We start from the raw sequence: 18760 nt of genomic DNA, 5'->3' as shown, positions 1-18760 counted from the left end.
GGTGTCATTTCTGTGGAGATTCTGAGTGGCCCCTCTTGCCTTCTTTGTCAAGATATACTATTGCTATGCAGGGACAGTACAATGACCTTAAAAATCATGCGTTGAAATCATGAGAGTGGTCTACAGTTTGAGATTACTGTTGCATTTTCCTTTATTTTGTTTTGCTTCTTGGTTACTGGGTCAGATATTCAAAGTTTTATTGCCAGTCACCAAATCAAAGAGCTTACGTACTTTTTTAAAGACAATCAAGATCACATAAGTACATTTAAGAACTTTGACGAAATTGTGACCTGTGAGACTCACAAGACAGGATAAACTTTTATAATGCCACATAATATTTTGCATTGGAGCATCAAACTAATGAGAAAAAAAGTTGTAAAATATCAAGTGGAACACATCCTGTAGAGTTTCATGCACTTCAAGTTCATGTAAGCCATGCACTCCAGTGAAGCACTAGCTTGCCCAGGTAGATTGATCTGTGACTTCACCTTTGAAAATGGAGAGCAAAGCATTTGCAATTTTTTCTTGAGATTAGTTTGGCTAGCTGTCTGATTACAGAGCATTTCTACAAACCTAGAGGGACTGCAAAGGAGGGAAGACAGGGTAGCAGGGCAAGATAAAAATTTCAGCAGCAGGCTTTCCCTTCTGGCCCTACTGTTTGCAGGTGATAAACGGCTACACAGGCTGGCTGCAGGCACAAAGTATCCTATAACACTCTTTAATAAGCAGTTTCATGAAGCTGAGTATTCCAGAGCCATTTGTCTTTAGCATGAAGAGTAGCATCTGAATGGAGGATTTGGAAATACTCCTGGGAATGGCAAAGAAAGAAGACATAAAACCAGACAGCTGTGAATGTTGAGTGTGTCAAACATGCACCATACAGTTTAGGCGTTGACCAAGAAACTGCCTTTTTTCCCACATCTCAGACATTTATGCAGGCTGCTCTGTAGGCAGACTCCAGTGTGAATATGTGCACTTACAATACAACCTTTCCTATAATCAGGACACTGACGAGATTTCCTTCTTTTACTTGGCTGTTTTCCAAGCCTTGTAGGAACATATTTATTTTTAGAACTCTATTCCTAGGTTAATTTGGTTGGAATTAGCCTAAGGGCTCAAAGTTATTAATGGAAAACAGAAAGATAAACATGCATGCGTACTCACACACATATACGTGCACCCGTACGCACAACTTTGATATCACATAAGAATCAAGTTAAAAATACAGTTTAAAACAAAGTTCACTAGTAATCTGCTTGTTATTCAACAGCAGGTATAAAAAGATCAGCTGACTATTTATTTCATTTGGAAAATTTCCCTACAGCTTATGAAAAACAAAGTTTAACTATAGCATTAAGCTTCTACAGGAAAAAAGATTATTTTTGCAGTCTTAGCAATAAACTTTGATTGTATGCAAGTCCTAGCATAAAAATTACTTATTTGCCAAATAACATCACAGTGGTCTGTAATAAACACTAATATGATACAACATGTCAAAGTTCAAAGCTCCAGCCCTAAAAGACAGAGCATAACTCACGAAACCATAAGCTTACCTAAAGCACTGTAAAAACATTCAAGTATGTCAAATTCAATAGCTTTCGGAAAACAAAACAGGAAACCATCTTCTTCTCTGTCCTTCACCCTTTACTTTGTGGCACACCTGCTTTTGATATCGCATAAAAAGTACAACCACAACATACTAATTCCCCATCACTGTTTACCTTCAGTACTACTGTCAGCTGTATCATACTTAAGCAAAAGTAGATACTTTTCTCCATATGCCTCGTGTTCTGTACTTAGTATCTTATAACATGATTAAAATGTGCAGTCTTTCAAGATGCAAAGCTTGAACTGACAGTTTTGCAGAATCAGGTCATGATTAGACATGATTATACTTCCGGCTGTATGTGACAAAATGCTTGCTGCTGTCAAGAGGGTGGCCTGCGATCTCAGACTCGCCTGACTGCACCCTCTTGGAAGCCTCAGTGCTCTTGCCCGCACAAGGAAGATGATGGGAGTGAGCAATTGGCCAAATGGGAAGACAGCGTCAGTTTATCCCAGGTTAACTTAAGCATATAGTCATTGCTGCAGGCCTCTGATTTGCAAGATGTTAACAATACAGATGTAGTTTTATTTCTGTGAGATATTTCACACAGCTGGAGCAGTTTAAAAAATTTGATCTACCTCAAATACTAGTGAAGTCAGTGAAAAACTGAAACCTACATCTTCCTCAATAACCCGTGAGTACATAAAAACTGGAACCATGACTAATTTGGGGCTTGTGTCATTCATCACAGTAAGTACAGGCTTATATATTAAAGCTGTGAGCAGGTAGTCAACACAGTGCCTAAACTCCTGAAAATTACAGTTGGTAGTCACAGTAGTAGGCATACACACCAACAAAATGTTACCTTAAAAACAGTTCAACTCTGAAAATTAAATGTCATTCCTAATTGGAAAACAAACCACAAATTGCCACTCAAGCTGTTTTGTTCTGTATGTTTATAAAGATGTTTTCCATGTCTTTCTTGCAATCTGTTAATCAACACCTGTGTACTTTACATACATGATGAGAATTCTAGGTACAAAAGGAAAAAATAAAAGAAAATGTTCAGTGGAAGCAGATGTAAATTTGCTTTCTGAAGCTCCTGTGCAGCGATTCAGTTCATTCCAGACTCATTTCAATTAATTGTAATTTACTCACTGAACATTATTTTTGTAACAAATGTAAAGATTTAAGGAGTTTACAAAATACGACATGTTCTGTGTAACTAACCCAGTACTTGCTATGTGCATCCCTATGAATAAATGCAATTCTGCTCACACCTCTTAAGAGGTGTAAGGAAAGAGAAGAAAAACATATTTCTTTATTATCACAGAAATAAATATTTTGTGAGAACAGAACTACATCTCTTTATAGTTTGTTTTGGTACAAAATGTGATAAAGAAAACTTCTGCATTCAGGAGATCTCCAGACTTCTGAAAAGACTACTAATGATTTGTCCTTACAAATCACAATCTGCTTATAGAGCACTGCTGGAACTAGAGCTATCCAAAGCCAGTTGATAGGGAAGTGTCAGAAGACAGATGAACATGTTTTTGTTAAAACCCTACAGGCAACTAAGCATATTTGCTTTAGTTCTATGTGTAAAGTAATTGTACAAGTTATTCCAGCAACAAGGTTAACTGATACAAAACATTTGAGGAGTAGCAAAGAGAGGATTTTGAATTATGGGGTTTCTGTATCACAGAACAAAAATGTGTCTTCTGTCCTTCCTGGTTTTCTAAGGCTTTAGGATTCACATGCGTAAGCAATTCTGTGTCAAGAGGAAGGAAGAAAACTTGCTGGCCTAAAGCAGAATCTTTTATCATCACACAGCTTGAACACATGACTCTGTGTTTGATGACTAGGTACGAAAAGAAAACAAATCTGAGGACCTGCTGTAAAAATGACGTATAACATTTATTTGGTATGTCTAGTTAAGGCTATTTTAAACTATCAAAAAAACTATACAGGTTAAAGATGCAGAGATGACATTTCCTCCCTCCATTAGCAAAATATCTAAGATCCAGAAGTGCTTTGCATAGTTAGGGTCAGCCTTATCCCAGAGAGCCTTTTCTCTAGTAGAGAGAAGTTCTTTTGTGTGAAGGAGATCTGTAAGATGGACAGCTTGCTCACCTCCCGAGATGGTTCCCTCCTCAGGAGAAAAGTAGGAAACATGAGCCTGTGTTCATGCTCAGTGGTGGGAATGAAAGGCAGTTGTGGAAGCGATGCAGAATATTGCTGCACTGGGCACATGAGGGAAGCATGTTAGCAGCAAGGAAAGTAAGGACTAGAAATAGAGAAGTCTGAAACTTAAGGGAAGAAATTATTGAGGGGTGAGAAGTAAAAGTCAAACAAACAAACAAACAAACAAAACAACTAGGTGAAAACAATACTAGGAGAGCAGAAAGCATACGGGTGGTGAGTTCAAGGAGACTGCAGGATAGAAACTTGTTTACAATAGCTGGACACAGACAGACTGTAATTTTAAAAGTCTTAAAATCATGAAATTGCAATATTATTCTAAAGTACTCTTATTTCTTTCCAGTTACATTTTTTTTTTTTTCCTAATTGAGTCTATAGGAGTGCTCAAAGAAGTCCCAAAACAAACAAACAAATAAATGAAGTGCAGTTGATTTCTGTTATGTATCTGGAAATTTTCTGTTCCAGACTTGCTTTTTGTCATTGTTGTCAGATAATTTGGAGCTTAAATTAGAGAACCTGTTGCTGTTTGGGTTTTAAGTCTGGAAATAAAGATATTAAATCAGTTCTTAGTAGCTTTTTGTATGGGGAAACACTTGATGCAACTAATACTGATATTCGCTGGAAAGTTCCCAATTTAATAAGGAGAGGAGAGGAGAGGAGAGGAGAGGAGAGGAGAGGAGAGGAGAGGAGAGGAGAGGAGAGGAGAGGAGAGGAGAGGAGAGGAGAGGAGAGGAGAGGAGAGGAGAGGAGAGGAGAGGAGAGGAGAGGAGAGGAGAGGAGAGGAGAGGAGAGGGGAGGAGAGGAGAGGAACAGTGTTAATGCCAGTGGTTACATATCAGGGTAGGACAGAATATATTTTCTTCTGTGTTTTTCTTCCTTTTCACCTCCAAAGCACTGGTGAGCTTGGGGTAAGACAGGCTTTTTCTAGCAGCTATTTGATCTCTCAGAAAATGAAATTGTGATCCTCATGGGAATCTAGCAAATAGTGGATTGTAGAATGCTGTTAATCAATCTGCATCAATCCAAAATCTCTTATGATGACTAGGCAGTTCTGAAACTCAATTCAAAACTGCACTGCAGACTTCTGTACGCAGCTGCTTGCATGAATTTAGCTCATTCTGTAACTTTGCAATCTCAACTTTGACTCCAGAGTAGTCTGGATTAAGTGATGTTTATATTCAGTGTTTTAAAATAAAACCTGTGTGATCCTATGGCAGGTTTCACACAACAACATAATCTGACAGCAGCATCTGTACTGTTTGTAATATGAGGCATAAATAGGCCTGAAGTACTGTATGCATAGCACAGACTGAAAAAAAATGTGATAGCCTCTGCACAACCAACTGAAGTCAAGGAGGAAGAGAAAGAGGAAACATGCATTTTAGGCTTATAATTTTTTTTTTTTTCAAGCTAACATTTCAAGAGGATCTATTTCAAGAGAGGATGGAAATTATCAGGAAATTTTGAGATTTTATACGGAGAATTTCACTGTCCTACTTTAGGATATGCCTTTGCTGCAAGGATTAATACTCACGTGCATAAGCCACTGCAAAAGCTCAGATTATGCCCTTAACTCCGTGACCTTAGGTGTATTGCTGAAGTTCTCACGTCAGTGGCAGTGGGATAAGCTGTTTCAATTCTTTCATCATAGACAGTGGGTGTTTCTCTCTCGGGAAACTGGATCTAAATTATGAGGATGGACAAGTGGCAATTATTCCCCATAGTAAAGTGAAAGAAGAACCCACAGAAAGAGACCTGGGCTCCACCTCACACTTCCCTAAGTGGCTCAGTTTGATAGATGAGATGCTCCTGTGTTAAAAGGGAGTATTTGCAACATTTAAGTATTGAAGATAGCAGTATAATAAGCCTTGATTTAATCCTGAATGGCTTGCAGTGATCTTGCAGAAAGTCTTCCAACTTACAGAGGGAGTATAATCGGAAGGATTTATTTTTTTTTCCCAGAAGTAATGATTTAAAAAAAAAAAACAATCTTGTTTTCTAAACCAAACAACTTCTAGAAATAGTTCAAGGCATCCAATCTTTCACCAAGGACACATTTTATATACAAACTATGGCCAGCTAGAGATTCTTTTTCATGGCCTCTCTGACTCTGCATGTAACTATGAGGAACAGGAGTGCCCACGGAACAGGTTTTTCCGGTGAAGGAAGGACCTGGTAGTTATTGTGCTGCATGAAAAACAATTTGAAATTGACATAGAACCAACCCTCCTTCAGGGGAGCAGCAACCAACTTGTGATATGAATTATACAGAAGAGAATATTCTGGGTATGAATTTAACAAAACTGAGAGAAAGGCTATCATTCAAATAAGTTATGCTTGTTGTACTCCTTAGCTTTGTCCTCTTTCTAATGTATTAACAGCAGTGCTTCATTTCAGGAGTTTGGATTTCCTGAATTAAATGTCTACATTTTGTATTATTTTCTGCATCAGTCTTTGTTATAACTGTTATAAGTAGGCAGCAAAACAAATGACTTGAAGAATGAAGCCAATGTACAAAGCAGCCTCAAGGGCGTGAGCAGTGAGAGCACCAGCTATGAGAGCATGCACAGCACTAATAAACTTCTCTGTGTGTAGAGAAGATACAAACAGCAGTGATGGATTTCTTTCAATGGAAAGAAAATATGATAAACTCACGCGATTCTTCACAGGTTTTGCCACGTCCTACAATTTATTCAAAACTTAAAATATTTAGCTTCTTTCTCTGAGTTTCAGGAGCCATGTTATAAAATATATGTAGAAATACCTTTTAAAAGGAATCTGTAGTCTTTATGATTGCAACGAAAAGCCAAGAAGTATGACTTTGCTTCCTAAATGTTCAGGAAACACAAAAAAAGTGAACAACTTTCATTTCCACTGTCAAGATTCTTACAGCCTGGCTAATGGCTCTGAACACCTAGGATTGTAATACAACAACCAGAATATTTATTTATACATAGCTAGCCCATTCTTCTTCTCGTTTTATCCCTATGCCCCCCATAAGCAGATTATCTATTTTAGAAAAGTAGTTGATTATGGATTTGGCATTTAGGAATCAAAGTAAAGCATCACACTAAGAAAAGGAAAAGGTTCTAAGATCTCTTCTCATTTCCTTCACTGTCCCTTAGATACTGCGTTGAATTACAAGAATATTTATCCCCCCAGCCCTTGGTTTTTAAATACATTTCCTAATTAAAGAACCTCTCACGTCATCTGTGAACTGCACACAGTCAGATTCCTCAGAATTAACAGGATGATCTTCATCTAGTTTTATGCAAAGAAGATCAGTCAATCCCAATTTTGCAGCACAAAAATATTCAGTAAACAGAGCTGATTTTTGTACTGCATAGTGAATTGTTTTGCTTCCTATTTAGTTTTCATTCAATAGTTGTCAGTCTTATTAAGTGGGTAGTTTCCATCTAAGTGTATTAGATATAACTCATTTTGTGTTTTCCATTCTGCTGAATATCTTCATCTTGGCCTTGAACTATTGGCAAAGTTAAATATCCCTATAACATTTTATCACAGAATCAGTACCACTTTAATCATGTTTAAAGCAGTACATTACCTGAAAATTCAGGCCCAAACTCCAACTGATTGTGACATGAACATAAATGCCTGGAAAGATAAACATAATATAATGCTGCATACAAATTCTTCTAACAGAAACGTAAACTGAGTCTTCAGCACTGGAAAAAAAGCTAAAACTCATGTATACAAATTCTGTTTGCAGTATGTTCTGAAAATGTCCATATTGTATGCTCAAGAAGATAACAGGAGTAGCTACTTTTCAGACCTGTGGGCCCTTCATTTAAACTGATTTACCTGTCAGACACATTCAGGAGTTCAAATGTCAAAAGAGAAGCCATTTAATAAACTCTTTCACAATAAGTAGTTGCTGACATAGGTCAAACAGGGGTAACAGCAAATCCTTCAAAGAGCAACAGAAATATCTTCAACACATGGACATATGCCCTCATGACTTCTGACCCACTTGAAATGAAGGAACAGGATTGTTTACCATATTGCAGAATCAGTATTCAGTTACCAGTTTTATACTTGAATTAGTGTATCATTCAGGCAGAGATATGGACAGGTTGCTTCCAAAAGAATTTTATGAATTAAGGTGGCTTTTCTAAAAAGAGCTGTTTCTTCCTCCTCTCCATAGCAGCAGTGTGCAAACAGCATCGGAAACCATTTATTTGTGTGTGTTATTGCCACAGAACATCAATGGCCAGAAGCTAAGAAGCTGATGACTAACTTCTATACTACAATTCTGAGATGACACTAGTCATTTCAGTATAGACTTCTGAAAGAGACACCAGTATAATTTGAGAGTGTTTCTTCTGTATTAAGAACTATACTTTATTCAAACAATTGCTTAGACAATTAGGATTAAACTGCTAAGGCAAACAGTGTCTGATCCAGCTAGAGACAGCTTTTTGAATAGCAGAAAGTTCCCTACAGTGAAGAATGATAGACTAGCAAAAATCTTAAAGAAATTTCAGGCTCCCATAAACAATTCTGAGAACCTGAACAATAGGTAGATATTGCATCCATACTGCAAAGGATGAAGCAGGAACTGGACGTAATACTTTTTTAGTAATTGTCTGTCTAATGATCAGTATTCAAATAATATTGTATAGGTTGGCCCTTTTGCAGATACCCTTGCATTTTCTGTCTGTGCTATACCTAAGCAAATGCTCAGAAATTAGGAAGTGAATGAGACCTTTAACTAAATGTTGTTGAACTGTGATTCTGATCAGAACCAAACCTTCTGGCAGCTCACATCAAAGAGTATAGAATAGGCAATGTCCTAAAATAACAGAACATTCAAATGTTAGGCATAAAAGAAACCAAGTTCCCCTTTCAATTATGTTGTCACCTAGACTTTTGAGGTCATCTGATCCTACTTGAAATGCAATAGAATTCAAACACAAAGATACAGAATTGCTTTTAAACAATGCAGCTGAACACTTGAAGCATTTAATGACTATACATTCCCCAGATCTCTTTCACCTTCTTACCCCTCAAGAAAACAATCCCAAACCAATAAAAAATCCTAAGAAACTCCAGCCACACTGCCAGGCTAAACTAGGAGCAGCTTAAACAACAAGAGAACAGAAGCTAAATTTTGGTTTACATCAGTTGATTGTGGACAATGAAAACTAATTTATAGTATACAGAAACTATGCTATAAAGATCTATTACAGACTTTAGCAAAAGATGTGAAACATTAGACTTGCTGATGAACTTGGATACAGTCTTGTAACCATTCTAAAGGACCTGCTTGGAAAGCAAAATTGGTCTGTTCATTCAGTCTGTTCCTCCCCCATTGCTGGCTGTTGTTTCTTTCTTCCTTAGTCTTCATTTGTCTTCTGATATAAGCCAAGAGGACCTATTCTTTGCCCTTCAAATGCAGGTTGCTCCTTTTTTCAGAGGGTATCTTAATGCCAATTAGGTCATTGATTTCATTTTTCATTAGACAGTGAGCTGATAGTTATTTAGGTTTGGGACTGCCCTCCTTTCAGTACTAGAAAATAATCTGTGTTCTGTGTTTCTTTGCTAGTCAGCAGAGTTGCTCTTTTTCTGCTAAATCTTGCCTGTGCCCCTTCTTCTGTGTGTGTTGCATCCACCCCCTCACAATATTTTTGTCTCTGAGACTGCCTCGCAACATAGAGTACTCACTGTTGCACTTTACAAAAATTTTTATAAACTTCTAGCTGGTGAGCCTGGCAGTGTTATCCCAATCTCCTCCTAATCTATTTTTGTTCATAATACTGCATTCACTCATAGTTTCAGTAGATATGCATGCAGTTTCCAGTCTTTGCAGCAGGATTTCAAAATGTAGATCCAGACTGGTAAGACAAAGAACCTTGTTTATAGTCAGTGAAAACTGTAATCATTGTAAAGAACACCAAGAAATTTGGTAACAGGTAGGAGCTGTCTTACTTGTAGTCATCTGCCTTATGGTGCTACTGTCTCTGACTCCTTCCTTGAATTTAGCACTTATAGCTCTATGAGAAAAAAAATAAATATCTCCAAGTACTTTAAGGAATGACTAGTTGCAAAAGCTTTCTGCCAGGTCTGTATTTGATTAAAGATATATATACTTGCTGTAACACAATTTTTTTTGCAGAGTGTGTGCAAGTTTGTGGAAGCAACAATAAAAATAATGAGCACAGTGCTCTGCCTGAATAAGCACAGTGCTAATGTGGCTACAAAGCTTCTGGTAGGTAGGCAAGTTCATTACAAGGTCAATCCCATGATGTATCTGTAAAGAATGCAGAAGAATAAAACATAGAGAATATGGCTCCATATGGATGACTCATCAGGTTTAATAGCATTATTGTCACTTGAAGATAGTCTCAGGAAAACAGAAGATGTTCAAATGTTCCTGCCCTACCAAGTACTACTGCTAATCCTGTCAATCACCACTAAAGCCTTGTTTCCAGACCTGCTCACGCTAATTTAGAAATACATCCTCCGAAGAAGAAGGAAAAGAATTTCTACTTTTCCAGTTTTTTCAAACTGGAAAAACTCAATTGAAATTGAAAACTCAATTTTTCCAGTTTATTCCAGGAATGGGAATAGACAGTGTAACTGTTAATTCCTCAGCAATGGAGAATTTCTTTTCCCTTGCTCCTTTGTGCTACTCCCAGCAGACTGTCACATCAAGAAGTCCATTTTAACTCTTTCCAAGCTGCCATCACATGTCAATACTCCTTTATGATGCTGCTTTATCTTCTGCCTTGAGTCTAATTTGCATGGTTCTGTCCTTTTCTCATAGCTTTATTCCTGCTGTTAGAATTACACCACCTTTCACTTTTCAAGTACAATGGTACTCACCTAAAATTAAAATAATGGATTACACCATTCATAACTATTTTGCAACAATACTGAGGTTATGTTAACAACTGTGAAAACAGTCAACAGTTTTCAGTGCCACTATTAATATGTTCATTCCAGTAAGATAAGATAGGAAGGTGCTTCCTGTAACAACAAAATTTTTGTGAGGTTTGTAAAATATTCTCTTCTTCTTGCATCTATCACACTTGGGATATACCCAGTTTTGCAGTTTTAAGTTTTAGAGGGGGATTATGCTCCTTTTGAATACCTCACCCAGTGTGCTTGAAACCACAAGGTAAAGAAATTCTGTGCCAACTGACACTTTTTTTTAGCTATACCATCATCTTAGTTCAACTACAGAAAAGTTATCATTTATTTAAATTCATGAAAATCACGAGACTTCCACATCCTGCTTGCTTCTTTCATATTATAAACTGGGTAATTTATGTTACCACTGTTCCTTGTCCAGAGAATGCATTTAAGACTAAGTAACATGGCAAATGGTAGATGTTTAAAATATTTTGATTCTACTCATGCCTAGGTATGTGTTTTTGCATAATTACACAACTGATGATTTACTGAGCTATATTATGGATTCCTTCAGGGTTTCCTCTAGCTAAGCATACAGTGTCTTTTGGCTGAATTACAGTGTGACGAAAGCCATGCATAGGGAACCATAGTGTGCTTTCCAAACAAGCATCCACAGCAGGCTTTATTTCTGTGTATAAATAAATGTTAGGGGTCCAAAACAATATGGCAGGCATTTCACAGTTCCCATTCATCAATGTTTCCAAACAACTTTCAATTTAGCAAGATGGTAAATTAAGATGGTAAATACTACATGCAAGGCCACTGCATTGTTCTGATATTGTTAATCTTATTGTTGAAAATAGGTGAGTCTGCTGTGAAATTTGGATTTTCTTTTGGCAATACACTTGAAGAAAATAGTAATGCTAAGAGCAAGCATTCAAATGTACAAAAGTATTTCAAAAATACATAGCTCACAAGATACTTTAAAAACAAGATATTTTTCATATTTTCATTTTATTTTATTTTTTTTTTAGAAAAAGCAAATAAACCACTGTGAATATCAAGAGTCTACTTTTTTTGGAAAGTGCAGTTCACATGACTAACAGCTGAGTCTCTGACAGGGAAAAAACAGTCGCATGAGTAAAACTGAAACTTGGTAATTCTCATGAATAAAAGTAAGAAGTGGGCAACCTTGAACTGCCAACTATTTAAAAATCCCCAGGGAAACTAGAGAACTTCTACAAAGCCCTGCAGCCACAAGAGCATCCTCCCTCCCTCTCCTTGCAGCTTTGCAAGAAACAAAAGAGCAGGTTGGTGAGAATATAAGGTTGCTGGTTTTTTTCCACATCGTAGTAGTATTTTTGCATTTATTTCATCTTCAGTGTTAAACATTATTTTTTCCTTTGTGTGCATTTTCTGGTATTGGCAGTGCAGGAAAGAAATATATCTTGCTTCTAGTCCTATCAAAGTAAGGTGCCTAAGGTTAACTTCGTAACTCTGAAGCCTAGTTAAGCAAACAAGAACACCAAAAGAACAATGTTTAAAGGAGAAGAAACAAACTTCACACAGAAATCTGCAAATGCCTTCAAACACCGAGCTTATGGAGATGCTGGCATAAGAGAGGGATGGGCCAGTGCTACCCAGACTCAGCTTCTGAGGTGTGTTCCACAATTTGTGTCTTAACAAGAACATAGGTAGTAAACATTCAGATGTCTTTCTAAACAGCCTGAGCAGGAAAAGATGCTGTACATCTTATTGGTGCATCGGGCATGCTGCTTAGTCAAAACTTAGTCAAAAATGTAAGAAAATACTTAAATGAACATTTGCAAAACTGCTGTATCGAGCTCAGTGGAAGAAAAAACAACAACAACAACAAAAAAATAAAAACAAAAGCCGTGCCTCGGCAGAGACGAAGCAAAAAGCTGCCTTGAAAAACAACGCCCCAAGTTCTGCGGCCTTCAACTTCTCCCTTCGGCACGCACAGAAGTTCAGGCCGCTGTAACCAAGGCCCGGCTTTAGCAGCCGAGCCCTCCCGGCCCGAATTCATCAGGGCCGGGCCTTGGCAGAAGTCCGAAGGCGGTCATGACCGCCCCAGCTCAGGTAGGCAGCGCAGCACCAAGAGTAGCGAAGGGCCGTGCCGGGGCGGGGAGAGGATGGATCCGGCCCCGGTAGGGGCGGCCCCGGAGCCCGCGGCCCCAATGGGCGGGCGGGGAGCGGCGGCGGCGGCGCACGTAGCTCTCCCAAGATGGCGGCCCGTCCGGACCGAGCTGCCAGGGCGGCTGCGGGGCTGGGGGCGGCGGGCAGCCGCTGAGGGAGGTGGCCGGGGACCGGCGGAGCTCGCCTCGCCTCCCCTCCCCGCCGAGTAGGGGGAGTTTTCCGCGCGGCCGCCGGGCTTCACCATGCTGCGGGGTTAGAGCCGCGGAGACGCCGCAGCGGGGTAATAATGTTAGCAGAGGTAAGAACGCTGCTGAGGCCGGTGGGCTGCGGAGGGGTGGGAGGGGCGCGTCGCCCGGCCAGGCGAGAGGACCTGCGCCGGAGCCCTGCGGGAGGAGGGTCTGCCCTCAGCCGGGGCCTCCGAGCTGCGTCGGTAGCAGGCAGCACTTCCCGCAGCCATGCAAGGGGCAGCGCGGGGCCCCCGTTATCGCCCTGCGCCTCCCCCGACCCGGAGCCGCCAGGACGAGGCAGGGCGGGAGGGGAGCGCGCTTGCGGTGCACCCGGCTCTCCGTGCTCACTCCGCGCGGCGGCACCAAGAGGCCGGGCCGGGGCGGGCCCTCCCAGTACGAGGCCGTGGGGCCGCTCCTCCGCGATGGGCGGCGGTTCGGCGAGATACCTGGGCGAGAGGCCTGCCTAGGCCTCGCAGTGGGGGTGTGCCCGGCTGCCGGTTCCTGCTTCAGCCCCCGGCCGAGAGAGCGTGGGGCAAAGCGCTTCGAAGCCCTTCTGATCTCCCCGTCGCCAGTGGCTTTGCTTAGTGTTTTCTTTCTTCTTAAAGGGCTTAAGCCAAGCAGTTTTGCCTCTGCTGGGTGTAGGCATTTATAGAAGTGAGTTGCATCTCCCTGAGGGGGTCAGCCCTAAAACAGTGGGACTGACCCGAGGGGATGAGTCAAATGTGTGTCTGAGGGTCGGTGTGGATTGAGAGAGGCTGACTGTTGGAAAGTGGTCGGGGGAAGCTTGTGTGGTGTCAGCTGCAGTAGATGGGACTTTCCCCTGTACTTAGTTTTGTCTACACAGACTGATTGATTTTCTATTTTTAATGTGTCAACAAGGTGCCTGGCATACAGACACTTTGCAGACATGGTGATTACGTTACCTGCATTACGTGTTTTCAGTTTATCATTTTATCCAGCACTGAAGGTTATTTGTCCAAAGTTGAATTCTCTTAAGCCCTAAGAGTCTTAAAGGATGAAGACTTGCATTCCGGCACTTGAGAAATTCAGCTTTGCTTTCCTCAATGACAACTAAAAAGGTATACTGACACTTCTAATTTGCATCAAAGTTTCAGAGCATTAGACTAGTTATTCTGCAGTGTGCTGAGCTCCGAGATTCCCCCAGGAGGATAAAATTTGCTGAATGAGTTAAACATGTAAAAATACAGGACTTATTTTTGCACACAGGATGTTTATTGAGTGGTCAGCATTAATGATCTGCTTAAGTGTTGATAGGAGTCATGCATTAGCAGTGCTAATTTAGATTATTTTAAGGGTAGCATAGAATGTTCTGGGTCATTGCCTCATTCGACTGTTGGTTCTGTTTGGTGATGTCTGTGTGTGCCTTGACAAATGGCACTGGTATAGCAGCATGGATGATATTTCAGCCATTGACTTTAAGAGATAAAAGCTTGAGCTTATGCACATAATAACCAGTGGTAAATAACCTTGGTGTCTATTTGGAAGACTAGATTCTGGTGTCCTTCTAGCTTCCATATATAAACGCATTGTAAACATGATGATTTGAGATGAAGCATTCCATGCCTGGTATCTGCCCAGAAGACAAAGTTTTAAAATTTTGGGGTGTCCAGCAAAGTTGCAGGCTTTGATTGGCCAGAACGACAGTTGTGGGGAGGAGTTCTTTAAACAACCAGACAGCTGTGCAGTGGCAACAGCAGTGTTGGCAATTTAAAAATGAACAAGAAAAACCTTCTGACATATGAACTGGAAGGAATCATTCTCATCATGCTTTTTTTGGCTGTTCCAATTGTGACTTGGAAGCAAAATCGTCTTGTGAAAATTGTGTACATGCCTTCAAACTGTTTCACACTTTGCAGGAAAGTGCAGATTGCTTCAAGCCTACTAATGCATATACAGTATTCTGTGAATTCTTAAACTTTTTTTTTTATTTTTTTTTTAAATCACTTTATCAGTGAGAAATTAGGTGGAGTATATGGTCGGCTGTCAGGTAACACAATTGTGAGAACTGTGTGTGATTTGAGGCCAGATAAATTTGAATATCTGAATGCAGTACCTCCGAAAATAGAGACACTATGCTACTAACTTCAGGAAGGAGGAACACTGGACAGCCATTAAGTCTTTTTTATTTTTATTTTTTCCTCTCTCTATCTAGTTATTTAAAAGCAATACACAGTAAAATATCAGAAAACCTAATTTGTGGACTTTGCTGCTTAAAATGACCAGGCTCATTTCTTTTCCACTGTTTCATTTCTTCACTAGGAACTTGGGAAGAAAATCCTGCAGTCAGTGACAGTTTTATAAAGTAAATATTTAGGAAAAAAAAAAAAAATTAAGTCTGCGTTGTTGAGCCTGAAGAAGAGGCAGAATCTGGTTCTACATGTACTCTTATCACACAGTAAAAATGTAATGTAGTTTCTCAGAATCAATTTCCTACATCCTTGGACTGTTTCAACATATGCAGACTCCAGCAGATTCAGTCCAGTTCTGATACAATTGGGATATAATCAGTAATTTCAGGGGAAGATCGCAGTTCCTGTCCAGAAAAAGTACTGGGTTTTATTTTTTTTTGTTTTCACTTTTTTCCCCTTATGCACATCTTATTTCAGTTGCATCAGAGATCACACTGCTGGGTGCTAGACAAATATATTTATTTACCTACCTGAAGACCACTCCTCCCCTGTTTTTCATCTTGGCCACTGGAACTCAATTCTGCAGTCATATTAAATACATTCTTTCTGTGGCGTTCAAAGTGCTTCTGCAGTGGCTGCTTCTGCAGTTGGCTGGAGTGTTGACCCTTGTGACTTTTCACTTGTTTCCTTCTTGCTTGTTCATCAGATGTCTTCTTTGCTTTTCAAGACCCGCTGAATCTTGTTTCCACGTGACTTCCAACTTCAGCACTCAGTACTGGTTTTCTTTGAAGTCATGATGGACACAAGTTGCCCTCGTCCAGCTCTTGTGTCTTCACAGCTGTCTTCACCAATCTTGACTTCTGTGCAGTGACAGCTGTCCTGCTCTCACCACAGCATGGCAGCTGGTGTTCAACAATACTGACTGGTGCTGGTTAATGTTACCTTAAATTCAGACTGGGAAAAACATTAAATTGGATTTCAATGATACTTAGTTCACAAGATGTATTAAAATTAAAAATGGCAACTTGCAACCAAGTGGCAGTCAGTATTGCCTCTGGAAGCGTAAGCTTTAGAAAAAAAATGAGGAGCATCTTCCTTGTCCAACTACTTATTAAACTGGCAATTACATCCTTCTGAGTTTGTCAGCATTTAGTTTAATTCTTAGCAAGCGAGTACTGTGTTGTAGTCACTGTCTAGTGACAGTTGAGGAGCTTTTGAAATTTGACCGAGTATGAAAACTTAGTTTTTCCTTCCTTGTCTACAACTGAAAATGAGCCCTTCAAAATGAACTCTGAGATGGTGGTATTTCTTGTTACTGCAGCCTGACGGATAACTCACCAGCAAGTAGTACATTTTCTTTCAGTTAAACTGTATTTTATACATAAAAGCTCTAGAGCAAACTTACTCTTGTTGAACTTTGATAGCTGCTAAGCCCTGAGAAATGTTTTCAAGGAAAACAGCAAATTAGTCTGACTTATAACAATAAAGATTGACCCAGCAGCTTGTTTTGACTTACTCCAGAATAATAACGAATTAGCCTTATTGAAACAGTAGCATATTGTAATGTATATGTTCCTCCAGCCCTGAAAGAGGAAGCATGCAGTGAACTGTACTAAAACATTGTTATTTTGTTGTTGTTCTCTGATAAATAGCTGTGGAAGGCTGCTCTAATGCTTTATGTAGCTGAACTATGATTTGCTAGCAGGGGCAATTTGAAGTGTGCAGACAATTAACCAGGACGCAGAATTAAATTAGTTTTCTGTCCTTCTGTAAAACTTTTGTGTTGGAGTGCCTGTGGTTTGTGACACAATATCTATCTGGAGGATCAGTTGCAAACCTTTGGGAGGTAAAAATCCTGTCTTCCTCTTTCTTTTTGTTCTGTAAATGAAATCTTCCCAGTCCCTAATTGTTGTTATGACAACTATTTTGATAACTGAATTCTGTGGGGCCTCAGATAAAATTAGTTCAGGAATGGTAAAGTTGGGAAAGCTAACATTATAAAAAGAATGGCTGCTACGTGTTCCTAATATTTGTTTTTAAATGTTTTGTTAACTATTAGGGGATGACAATGTTTAAATTCTCAGAACTGTTCTTATTTAGGTGGCCACAAACTGCTTAGGTTGAATGCAGAGTTGTGCAGCAGTTCTAAAATGTCAGTCTGTACAATTCCCCAAAACAGTGTGGTAAAGGAAAAGTGTAAATTTCCTTAGTTCAGTAAAAATAGTAACAGCTTGTCTGCTTAGATAGCTGGAAGAGCTCATATGTTGGTAGTGCTCTCGGGGAATCAACTCTGGTTTAAATATGTTTGTTCCTTTATCTCCGCCCTAACAAAGATGACAAAGCATGTTTTCATTTGAACTAACATTAGGAGAATAGCTATTATTAGAAATGAGAAACTGGCAGCGTAGTGTATAAGTTATTGGTAACACTTGAGAGTTAATATTTTGAAGTCCCATTAACACTTCTCACTGTCACTTGGCCGAAAGCATCAAGGCTGAAATAATAGAAAAATCAATTGTAATTGGCACTTCCAGTTACTTGAGAAACTTCAGGAAGCGCAAGACATCATGATCTTGGACTTAATTGCTTGTTCTCTCTTTAAAATTATTATTCCATAAATAATGTTTTTGATTTCTGAATTGGAGGAATGAGACGTTATTTCATTATGTAAACATATGGGAATGTTTGACAGGAACACTCTAACCTTGTTTACATAAGTTCAGTAGTTTCACCTTAAAACGATGACAGTGTAATTATGATCATATTTATGAGCATTTATATGCATTTGCTTCTAATGTGAGTAAGTGTAGGTGGTGGGTATGTTCAGCTAGGGACTTCCTCTATTGCTGTCATTTATTTTGGATATATGTCAAATTCTATCCTCTTGGAGTTTGGAAATACCTGTCAAGCATTTTATTCTTGTTCAAAAGCAGAAATAGCTATAAAACCCTTGGAGAAAGAACATAGATTTCTGATGACTTTGGTGTTGATTGGTTTGTTGAAGGAGATGTGTTGCAGAGAAAACACTATGAACCAACTTCATCTGTGAATTTGTTTGGCATACAATAAACATTTTAAATGCCTGATGAATTTTTTGACTGATTTTGTTCAAGGGGGATTTTCTGAAAATGCAGGGACTTCCTATAGCAGAATATGGAATTTGACCTTAGTGGTTATTTCAATAATACATTAGTTTAAGGGACACTGATAAAATGGTTTCAAACATACTGAGTCTTGCAGTTGTGTGCATTTTCTCACACAGTGTACATGAGATTTGTTAAGACTTGATTTGAACCTCACCGGGTTGTCAGAAGGCTATCAGAGTCAGAGAAACCCTCCTCTGCTTGCTCACTTTCTATTGAAGTCTCACCTACACTAGATAGCACGGATGGTACACGCACTGCAGCTTGATGTGACTGGAAGAATTTTTGGTATATGGAACTATTAAATAGCAAGAACTTATTTTTGTTTCATGGATGGGAGGAATACGTACTTATTCGAGTGAGAGGTAACGCAGCCTAGTAAAAGTTGGCAGGTACCTGTTTTTGGGATCATTGATGTCAAAAATGTTTAGTATTGCTGATAGAGCTTTGGGTCAGAAG

The 18760-nt window shown here is 39.4% G+C and overlaps 1 protein-coding gene across 6 annotated transcripts in view; it reads left to right on the top strand.

The window, feature by feature from the left end:
- Nucleotides 1–12811: 12811 nt before the first annotated feature.
- The window catches only part of SNX13 (sorting nexin 13), a 62188-nt gene continuing 56239 nt past the window's right edge, over nucleotides 12812–18760 (top strand). For 5 of the 6 annotated variants that reach the window (XR_007378240.1, XM_048951689.1, XM_048951688.1 and 2 more), the window contains exon 1: nucleotides 13960–14087. Coding sequence is in view for 5 of the 6 variants with exons in the window: in XM_048951689.1 (XP_048807646.1) it covers nucleotides 14073–14087 (15 nt within the window). In the remaining variant the exon portion in view is untranslated. Of the gene's footprint in view, nucleotides 13080–13959; nucleotides 14088–18760 lie in introns of those variants that run through there. The other variant, XM_048951687.1, reaches the window with a different exon arrangement.

The sequence above is a fragment of the Lagopus muta genome, chromosome 7, assembly GCF_023343835.1.
Source record: "Lagopus muta isolate bLagMut1 chromosome 7, bLagMut1 primary, whole genome shotgun sequence".
NCBI lineage: Eukaryota > Metazoa > Chordata > Aves > Galliformes > Phasianidae > Lagopus > Lagopus muta.
The sequence above is the reverse complement of the archived record's forward strand: the minus strand, read 5'-3'. Positions and strand labels throughout refer to the sequence as shown.